This window comes from Pseudophryne corroboree, chromosome 1, assembly GCF_028390025.1.
Source record: "Pseudophryne corroboree isolate aPseCor3 chromosome 1, aPseCor3.hap2, whole genome shotgun sequence".
In the NCBI taxonomy this organism is placed as follows: Eukaryota; Metazoa; Chordata; class Amphibia; order Anura; family Myobatrachidae; genus Pseudophryne; species Pseudophryne corroboree.
The window spans coordinates 904,653,975-904,665,484 of NC_086444.1; the positions used below are offsets into that span (position 1 = coordinate 904,653,975).

General features: G+C 43.6%; 1 protein-coding gene across 3 annotated transcripts in view; it reads right to left on the reverse strand.

Moving 5' to 3' along the window:
* ANXA5 (annexin A5) overlaps positions 1 to 11,019 on the reverse strand; it is an 82,291-nt gene extending 71,272 nt beyond the window's left edge. For all 3 annotated transcript variants that reach the window (XM_063920247.1, XM_063920246.1, XM_063920248.1), the window contains exons 1-2: positions 10,843 to 11,019; positions 9,504 to 9,538 (exon numbers count right to left, since the gene is read on the reverse strand). In XM_063920247.1, the coding sequence (XP_063776317.1) occupies positions 9,504 to 9,512 (9 nt within the window). In that variant the 5' untranslated portion in view covers positions 9,513 to 9,538; positions 10,843 to 11,019. The remainder of the gene's footprint in view (positions 1 to 9,503; positions 9,539 to 10,842) is intronic.
* Between the last annotated feature and the right edge of the window lie 491 nt (positions 11,020 to 11,510).

Here is an 11,510-nt window from a genome sequence, read left to right on the forward strand (position 1 = left end):
GAAGTGACGCGTGCGTTCCAACGCGCACTTCCGGTTTGCGTTCCACGGCGCGCCCGCTGTTCGGGCCGGACTGCATGGATAATACACACTTCCTGGATAGCAGGAAGTGTTGTAAATGGTCCTGCAAGGCGTTCCAACTGACTCCAAAGATGTGGAGAGGTGGGACTGGCGCCAATGGGAGGGGTATATAATGGGGGCCGGTGAGGCTATCCCTTTGTAACAACAGTTCCCATTTATGCGGACCATGCTGTACTGATGTCTGCTGTAACTATGCTGTAACTCCTTGACAAAGGTCCTGGTGTGGACCGTAACGTCGGAATTGGACTTTACACTGGAACTGTGAGATTACCTTTATTAAATTCTCTTTGCTGAATAATTGAGATTTAAGTCAGGAGAGTGCTATCTGTTCCACTAGGTGGATAACCTTGTACTAATATACACACACACACACACACACACACATATATCCTATTTACCAAGCTCTTTGGATGGTGATCACACATTCTGTGCGCAGGGATGGCACAGCAAGAAAACATTCTTAAAATCCCTCCCTAGTAGGCTGGCTGATCACCACCGCCCTCTTTACGCAAAATTTCTATATGCACGTTTAACTTTCTTTGGCTGCGCATGTGTAGTGTGTAAATCCCGGAAGCATGACAATAGCAAAGACTATACTGAAATTCTTTGGGTTACGGGGCAAGTATTTTATGTACTGTTCTGGCTATAGTGCCTTGATTGTTCCAAACCAGCATCTCCAGTTGCTGCAAACAGCAGTGATAAATAACCTCTTCTAACTCATACAATTTTGAGGGAGGGGGGGGGGGGGGGGGGGGGGGGAGTAGGAGTCTTAAAATCGCCCTGGTGTGCTTTATTTCCAAGCACCGAACCAAAAAGTGATTTTAGGATATACAATTTTAGTACAGATTGTAAGTGCTGACGTGTACAGAATATACACAATGGTGTTAATTTACACAAATCCATTCTGCGGATGGACCACGCGATTTCTGGCACCGTGCATGTTTCACAACCCACCGCACAGATTTATGGATGAAGCAGAGTAGTGTGCAACTGTGTGGTATAAAATGTCAACATTCAACATGAGACTTGTCATCCTTGGCATAACGGTGACTAACCTGCTCCTGGAAGCTGCAATAGCTCTAGTGGAGACTTAAGGTCCTGGTGGTCATGTGACCATCATCTGACGAAGCAGTGTTTTGGTTAGAACACTAACTAGCCCCTAGCCCAAACCTTAATCCCCACTCCTATCTCTCCCCCTAGTGTCAAACCCTAAATTGTGGTAATGACATTGTTATTGTGAACTTAATGACTACAGTACATCTCCGCAACTGAGTGACATCTCCACGTACAGCTGAATGTTAATAACTGGGTGTTAATGGGGCTTTCAAAAGTGAGCCGAGTGAGGGAAAGTACTGTAGGTGGAATTACAGGCTATGCTGCGCTGTGTGTAGGTAGAGATGCATCCTATCTCAAATGGACCACTTGTACCAAGGATATGGCTGATGTAAGTGCACCTCAATAATGATGGCCATTTGCAAGAGCCGATAGCTAGGACAGTCTGGCCACAGATATGTGCAACTCCGCATACTGGCAAATATTCACATTTAGTGCCATACATGTAGTGCAATTGCAATGACCTGCGTGCAAACTGAATTGGCCCCAATGTGTTGTTGAATTGGCCCCAATGCTGCTGTTGAATATGCATTCCCACCATTATCACTTAAATAGGCATATGTACTAAGCCTTGGAGAGCGATATAATGCCAAGAGGTAAAGTACCAACCAAGCAGCTGTCGTTTCACAGGCTGCATTTGAAAAATGGCAGTTAGGAGCGGAATTGCTGGTACAAATTGGTAACTAATAAGGGGGACATTTACTAAGCAGTGATAAGAGCGGAGAAGTGAGCCAGTGGAGAAATTGCCCCATCAACCAATCAGCAGTTCTATCATTTTATAGCATGCAAATTATAGATGTTACTTCAGTGCTGATTGGTTGCCATGGGCAACTTCTGCGCTCTTATCACTGCTTAGTAAATGTCCTCCTAAATCAAGGATTTGCAGAACAAAAGTAATGAAGCTGCTCACCATGTAATCTGACCCTGGCAGAGGCAGAAATACTGTACATACATGGAAATTACAAGTACAACTCTAGCAACCTTTGCTCTAAATGCAGCAAAAAAAGAAGGTCTCAAATTGGGTTGGAAAGAGGTCAGCAAAACCCCTTTCAGACATAAACCCCAGCTTTAACCCAGCTCAGACGCAGGACACTGAGCACCATTTTTCTGTACTTACCCCGTTCACACCTGGATGGCAACCTGGGTAATTCCTGGGTCAACGCCCTTCACACTGGACCCAGGTCTTCCATCTTACAGTGGACAATTGGAGATGTCATCACCAAACGCTACTGTGCCCACCAATTAATTTTTTATGCATGACCCGGGTCATACCTTTAACACACAAGCCAGGACACTAACCTATGTTGCAAGTCCCGGAAATAACCCTGGTTGGTTGCAGAGTTGTTGATCCAGCAATGTCAACCAAGGTCAGACCCTTTCAGACATAAGCAGGACCTAGGTCAATGTGCATGCGCAAGAAGAAAAAAAAAAAAAAAAAAAAAAATACGTTTTTGGCTTATGTCTGAAAGGGCTATAATAAACTACCGCTTTTTATTTCAAGGAACATTTTTATTTCAGACTACAAAAATATCAGGAAGCATTAGGTTGTGCAATACTTCCTACAATGTGCAACTAACATTTTCATAACCGTTTAATTACGGCTCTGCATGGTTCTTCCACAAAGACCATTTCTTGGGGGGGGGGGGGGGGGGGGGGGAGAATTGGCAATACAGCCGTGAACTCTAATATAGGGGGTAATTCCAAGTTGATCGCAATAGGATTTTTTTTTTATTTTTTTTTAGCAGTTGGGCAAAACCCTGTGCACTGCAGGGGAGGCAGATTTAACATGTGCAGAGAGTTAGATTTGGGTGTGGTGTGTTCAATCTGCAATTTAATTTGCAGTGTAAAAATAAAGCAGCCAGTGTTTACCCTGCACAGAAACAATAACCCACCCAAATCTAACACTCCTCCGCAAATGTTATATCTGCCTCCCCTGCAGTGCACATGGTTTTGCCCAACTGCTAAAAAAAAAAATCCTGCTGCGATCAACTTGGAATTACCCCCATAGTGCAAATGTAGCCTACTACTGTACAGTTCTAGGCACACTGAATACAGATGCAAATTTACTTGCATACACCTGCAAAGGTAATGGACATGGATTGGTAGATCTATGAATGTGCACTGTAAACAAGAACCTGTATTGCATGAGTTCAATCACGGTTTAAAAACTCATTTTTATTACACCATTGTAAAATATTGATTTTTTGCTTCCTGGCCAACTTAGTATTGTAAATGGATCCTCATGTAAAGGACAGACAACACTCCACCACACAGCTCAGTAGTTCATACAACCACACGAAACGTAGCCAGTCTCAATTAAGAATTTTCTAAATGGGTGGGTCCACCATGTAGTGCATGTGTGTATGAAAAATTGATGACCTGTTGCCATTATATAAACTAGGTCTTTTCTTAACACAACTCAAAGCCAGAATACACATACAGGCCCGTACATACTGGAGGGCTGTGTGATGGGTGCTATCGCACAGGACACATAGCCGAGTGGTAGGCACGGTTGCTGTCATCTTATGGGGTACCTGCAGATGTCAGGTGGTAAACTTCTTGCTCCCGGCACTTGTTCTGCGAGGTCATGTGCACAGGCGTACGTGGGGCACATGCATAACTAGACCTATGGGGGGCCCCATAGCAAACTTTACATGGTGGCCCCAGCTGCACAGTACCCAGAGCAGGGTGGGCTCTCACCACCTGAGCCCTGTGGGCAGCTTATCCATTCATAGCAGCATGCTGTAGCAGAAGCACACTTGCCGTCTCAGCTCAGTCTCTCCTCACTGATGCTGCATATTTTCTAACCATTGGTGGTTCCAGCTAAAACATCCATCAATTGTGAAAGTACCTATAGAACAGGATGTGGTCATGGTCCAGGGATGGGATTTTCCAGCAGGCTCAGCAGAGCCTCCTCCCAGCATCAGTGAGGAGATATTGAGCCGAACGGGACAGTAGATGTGCCTGCAGCAGCACTCTGCTAAGAAAGGGGAAGCCATCCACAGGGCTCAGGAGGTGAGCGCCCACCCGCTGGCAGGTTAACTGGGTGCAGGGGGAGGACTGCATCAGATGCTCCCCTTGCACCTATAGCTATATCCTGACATTAATCTTAAGCGGAGCTATTGCAAATGCCTAGCACCTGCCAATAAAAGGTATGTGTCCATTGGTGAATTTGCAAAGAAAGAAAAAAAAAAAAAAAAGCCACAATCTATGTAAAACCAGAGTTTATACAGGTCATTGTGGGAATGGTATGCCACTATACCCAAAGTCAGTCACCAATACATAACAAAACTCTGATGCACCAGCCAAGTAGCAAAGTGTTTGTTCTTTGGGAGGCTTGCCACCTAACAGCAGCAGGTGGGTGGGTTAGGCAGCAAGCCTCCCGAAATCGCTGAGGGAGAAGAGAGTGAAAGAACTTTCACCTCCACTCCCACACTTGCAGCAGCCTCAGCCGCTAGTAGATTTTTTCTGTCAGCGCTAGCATGGAGGACTGCGTCTCTGCGACAGACTCCCTCACACTGTCCTCCATGTCTGGCAGTATCACATGGAAAAGAGCCCATAAAAGGGCAGCACATTCTTCTCCCTCATCCTATGCCTCTTCAGAGGATATCCCCACAAAAAGAAAGAAAAATATTTTCTGTCAGTAACTTCCTTGACAGACTCATCTGATGCCGAGGTCAGCAAATCCCCTCCGCAGAACAGAAAGTTCTCCTAGCTCAGGGACCCCATTACACAAAAAAAAAAAAAAAACCACACACCAGAAATATAAATCTTATCAAAAACGGCCCTCTTCAGGCGATATTCCCCCTAGTGATGAGCGAGGTTCGGTTTTACTCGGTTTTACTCGGTTCTCAAAACGGCAGCTTATTGGCTATCCAAAACACGTGACATCCGTGAGCCAATAATATGCTGTTTTGAGAACCGAGTAAAACCGAATCCGCTCATCACTAATTCCCCCCCACTTCCTGGTATTGTCCATAGCAGACAGACCAAAAGTGCTCGGAACAAGCACAAATCTCCTGCCAGAAGCCTGCAAAATATACCTGCCCGTAGCAGGAAGCATGAAGGGACCCGCTCACAGTACACGGGGTCACCTATAAAAAGAACCACATTCCGCCTATAATGAACACAGCCACTCTTCCTCAGTGTATTGGGAATACGAGGAAGTGACAAGATCCTCCGCTTCTTCCCAGCTTGGAGAATTTAGCGATGTTCAAATGGCCAGAGTGGCTTTAGCAGGGAAAACACCTCCCCCTAAGCTATACGCCACACATTGGACACTAAAACATGACTCAGAAGTGCAGAAATTTGCCCAGCTGGCATTTAGAGCAACACTCATTAAAGAGGATGAGTTCGTGTTACGCTCTTATAGAGGGTTACCAGATGTGCCTGCATTATTTGCACCTGGTATAGACCCAGCCCTGACGTCCATAGTGGGTGAAAAGATGACACCACTGACCGCACTCTTAAGAAAATATAAGATAGCGGATGCTTGTCTGTACCTGATAAAGTTGAAAGAGAAGGGGAATCCAGCGTTTCTTTAGATTCACTAGTGGCATCCAAGCTTGCTCTCCTTAAGGCTATCAGTAGAGTAACGCTTATTATAGGCCAGACATTGTCACATTACTAATACTCGCAGATCCAGATGGCCAACTAGTGCAGGACTAGCAGACCTGGCTCCAAAATCCCTAGAATTCCCTAATTTGGATAATGCCCACTTATTCGGTCCCCAGTTTATTAAGGAAGTAAAAAAAAAAAAAAAAAAAAAAATCAGTCATACGGCCCGCAAATCCTTTTCTGACCTCAAAAAAGGGAACAAACAGTTCAAGAGACCCTTTCCCCAAGGGGGCTGGACTTCAAGAGCCGCAGGTGCGACCAAAGACTTTCAAGGCAACAGAAAAGCCCAGACAGGAGACTTCAGTAACAGGTCCAACGACACCACCAGGGCATCGACCGCCAATGCTTGGAACAACTTCAAAAGAGGTCGCAACTATGGTAAGCATACCCATACAACACAAAACACTCAGGGAATTTTTCGCAGAATGGCAAAAGATTACCACAGACGATTCAGGCTGGGCTAAATCTTCCCCCGATTCATTTCCCCCAAGCCAAACATATCATATTCCTTGTTCAAGGAATTGCAGACCTCAGCTAGACAAGGTACTTTCACTAGCACTGCTACAGGGAAAAATAGAACCGGTAGACCCAGCAGTAATGGGCTGGGTAAGCCACCTATTGCCAATATTAAAACAGGATGGCTCAACAAGACCAGTGTTAAGTGTCAAGGGGTTGAACAGATACTTGAAAGCAAAAAAGTTTTTGCATGGACAGCATCTCAGATATTCCTTATATACTCACAAGGGACTGCTTCTATATAAAATTAGACCTAAAAATAAGCTTTCCACTCTATATCAGTTGACCCCAACCACAGGTTCTCCTGGAAATACAATTTATACTAGTGCACAGTCATGGTATTTGGCCTCTCATGTGCACCCTATACATCCACACGGGCCACGAAAGCAGTTTTCTCACCTGCGCCAGCAGAGCTTTTTGTGCATAGTATACCTAAACATACTGCTAGTACAGCCAGACCTCGATACCATTTCAAAGCACAGAGAAGTAGACCTCTCCTTATTAGCAGACTTGGGCTTCACTATAAGCCGCCAGAAATCTGTTCTTACCCAAACCAAGTAATTAACGTTCCTGTGGTCCAATCTGGACACCCATTCTCTCACCCAAGCGGTTCCGCCAGAGAAATGGTTAGACAAAAACTTCAACGAAATGCAGATTATCCCTATGCAACTTGGCAACAATAGTTGGGAAAAATGATCGCGATGTCCCCAAATTTAACAGCCAACAAATTATAGTTGCGTCTGCTCAGAGGCATTCACCTCTCTAGGCCCATATGGCCGAAGTACTCAAACACCTGGGACATAGAACCATTTCTCTCTTTCCTGGCCTCTTGGGACACAGACACTGATATCAGCCTATTATCTCACAAACTAGCATCCTTGCTGGCCCTGGCTACAGCTGCAAGAGGAGCTGAACTCCCCCTCATACACATCTCAGACCCATGGCTAACACTCACGCCTACGGGATACCATATCATACTCAAAGGACACACTAAAACCTCCTCCTTTAATAGCCCCATTGTGGAGTTTGATATTATTCAAGATCCTCAAGACCCAAAACTGTGTGTAGCCTCCTGCTTATCAACCTACCTCTGCCAGACAATATCACACAACTCTATCACATGTAGAAGAACATATCGGCTTGCTAGACCCTCAACTATTAGAGGATGGATGTCGGCTTCTATGAAAGAAGCAGGGATCACTTCAAAAACCATTCCCTATGGGGGGGCAGCTGCAACAAAAGCTGCTGCCAAAGGCATACCTCTGCAGTCAGTCATGCTAGCTGCATGATGGTCCTCTGCTCGCACTTTTGCGAAACACTACCGGAGGCCAACAGACTCGCAAAAAATCAAGTTCCTCAGAGCAACCACCATGTATGTGGTAGTCTCCCCACCTGCAGTTGCTAAGTGGCAAGCCTCCCAAAGAACAAAACACTAGTTTGCAGGAATCTATAACTTGCAAACTGGATTTGTTCAAGGGAACAGGACTGCCACCTAGCAACAGCTCCCACCCGACCCACCCAGGGTTTACACCAGAGTTGCTAGTGCTGTTTCCTCTAGATAACTATATCACATACTTATATCTTCTCTCGTTGTTTCTTTAGGCGCACCGAGGGACCAAAGAAGCCGCAAGCACCTGCCAATATAGACCAGAAGTAGACTATTTTCCCGCCTTGGACGTTTATACCTAAAGTTCTGCCGATATTACCAGTTTCCAATTTCTTGTTTCCGCTACTGAGTTTAGCATAAAGTTTAAACCTTTGTCACTTCCTTATTTTCATTAGGGAAATGTTATTAGTTGCAGTTAAATAAACCATCCCTGATTTCAAAACACTACTAGTGGCTCTTCTCTTACAATGTTTAATACAGGGCTACTTAAGCACTAAGGTCATACCACCTTTCTCTATACTTTAGGGACACGTTTGTCAGTGAGCTTCTGGAAAAAAATCTGACCAGCGGCTGAGGCGTGTGTGCACGTGACGCAATGTGCACGTGGGCGCGCCGATGGTCGCTGTGTGGGAGAGGAGGTGAAAAATCTTTCACTCTCCCTCAGCGAAATCGGGAGGCTTGCTACATAACCCACCCACCTGCTGTTGCTAGGTGGCAAATCCAGTTTGCAGGTCATAGATTCCTGTAAACTAATGGATTACTAGAGATAGTTCTAAATTAGTCAGTACTGTATGAGTATTATCTAGCTGTATACAGCTCAGTATCAGTGGAGCAATTCATAAGAACATAAAAAATAAAAACCAATATGAGGATTGCATTAACTGTCTGAAACCTGACTAAAGTTACATAAAATACACAAACTTGTCTGTAGTGTATGTAAACACAAGGAGATCCAGCCACAAATATTAACTGTAACTAGGGGTGTGTGATCGGTAGTGCCACCCAGGTCACAAGGCTGTGGGGGTGGCAACATCGCTGCCCAGAGGCACCTGCCTCATGCTTCTGAATGGCTTGGAAGGTCTCACAGCTACTTGGCAGATGCTGGTCACTTTAGTGCACAGGGGGCATTACAGACGTGCCAAGCTACAGCTCTGGTTTTAATTCTGGGTTATGCAATTCACCATCAAGTTATTAATTAAACCTTTAAGGCAAATTGTAATAGCACCTTCGTGTTCTAGTAGAAAACTGTTGTGCAACTTTAATTGCATTTATTAACAATGTCATTCCTGTGGTAAACTTGGACACTATTTATGTAGGAAAATATAAGCGAGCATTTCCCTAGCAGTGTTTGTTTAGGTGATCAGTACAGCAGGACAGTGCTCAGCAGCTGCTGTGTCTCTACACTACAAGCACTGACAGGGTTACTAATCACAATCATAGAAGCTGCTGCTTGCTCATATGACCAGTGACATGGCCTACACAGCCTCTTCCTAGGAGTATTTGGGTGGGTTCACTACAGAGAGGGAAATAATTCTGAAAGTAGGTCAGAAAAGGAACTGCATCACATCAGTGCTATGTATTACTGTCCAGAGAGATAGACACACTGTATACACACACACACTGCATCATAAACAGCAGAAAAATGTAAATAAAAACACTAATTTTAAATATTAGAAAAAATAAAGCAGTGATGTTTTCTGTCAAATAGAGAGATTTTTTTTTAAATTACATTTTTTTATATTTTATTTTTTTAGGGGGGGGGGACGACACACACCACACTTTACAGACTCACCTTTGCCATCTTGCTATTGGGGTAGATTTCAAGGGCTGCAAAGGAAGGGTGACACTATGTTAGACGTAAATAGAGATACTCAGACTATTGTTTAAGACAAGGCCATGGATATTCGTCAAAAGTTTCCTGGTACAGGGTCAGCAGTAAGACAATAGGCAAAGCTGCATCTTATACAGGAAAGCTTCTCACATGACGCCAGATAACAAAAATATATTCCACCAACTAATACAGCAATAGGCCCAGGCAGTGCCCACCCGACAGGTAGACATTATGCAAATCATGAAATCTGATCAAGTATTGTGTTCTAGGGCAACATGATCGCTACATACAGGAGAACTCTTTCAGCCTGAGCACTCAGCTGCAACACCGCCTGTAATGTGCTCACTCTGGCAATGTGTACCATCTCAGTGCTAGTTCCAAATCTGATGCCAACTTAAACACTATACTGGGCATTGCATAATAAATTATTTTTTTCTTTTAACAAGATATAAAAAAAGATAACTACAGAAAACAATTGTCCTTATAAAAACTTTAGAAACAGTGGCTGATATATGAATAAGCGCACGACACCCCACACAAACAGACCAAAAAGCCTCTCAGAAGTAACACCTAACTTCAAGCAAATGTGGAAAGAACAAAAATAGAGACTTCAATAGGCGTTATATGAGGTTACATAAACACAGAAGGGAGTCAGTCAATCCCACCAAAGTGGATGTAATTTTCCCTCAGATGTCTCTTTGGGTAATACAAACAGTCCCCAGGATTCTTGGTTCTTTTACTCCTTCCAGATTGGCTAAAGGGAATCTATCTGGAAGGAGTAAAAGAACCAAGAATCCTGGGGACTGTTTGTATTACCCAAAGAGACATCTGAGGGAAAATTACATCCACTTTGGTGGGATTGACTGACTCCCTTCTGTGTTTATGTAACCTCATATAACGCCTATTGAAGTCTCTATTTTTGTTCTTTCCTTATAAAAACTTTAAATATCTGTGGGTTACAGGAACTCTCTATCAGTATATATTCCCAATAATAATTACATAGTTACTTTTTCTATCAAATAACACAATGCAATATATTTGGTACTATAGTGTACGGTTACTTGCAAAATAAAATGATCATTCCAGTCATATGTTTTCCATGGGATCCCAGCATCAGTATTCAGAGCAGTGTCAGGAATCCAGCGTCAGTATATTCCAACTGCCAGGATCCTTACCAGATCCCATTAAGGTATAATGTTGGTTTTAAAGCCAAACACAATGATGCACAAATAAAACAGTAAGCCAGACTTCCCCCTCTTGCAGCCAGTTCAGTAAATAGTCAAAACACACGTTTCCTTACCTGAACTGTTAGTTATTATCACACTGTGATAAGCAGAAAGATTATGATGCTCAGCCTGGCCTGCAGACAGTAAGCGAGACACACACACACAGCTCAGCGTGGAAGTAAAGTGAGAGCTCCCTGACACACCCTAGATCACTAGTACCGCCCTCATCCACCTCACTTCTCTGGCAGAGGAAGTTTCCTCCTCCTTTTACTCATGACAAATTTCCAGCTCTGTTTAACTGTTTCAGAAACGTGCTGGACTGTAGATACAAGTTCTGAGTTTTCATTACACTGAGTGCTGTGTACGTGGGTGTGACATTTAAAGCTCCAACAGGTTTTGTATGAGAAATGTAGTACGGATCTATATAATATACATAATCATATATCTGTTTTTCTACAAATCCACTTTATAGTACATTCACTCTGTTCAAAAGAATACGTTTTTTTATATATATTTTTATAACTCCAAGTACATTGCTGACATATGGGGTGAAAATGTGACTTAAAAATATTTCCCACAAACCATATGTTAAACTGCAGAATCTACTGAATAGTTAATAACTGTATTGAGTGGTCCTTGTTTAAGTGGTGTATTGAGTGGTCCTTGTTTAGGGCACCTGAAGGAGTATTGTGGTATTAGTGGTTTCAGGTGTCCTTTTAATTATGGGTAGGCTTTTTCTATA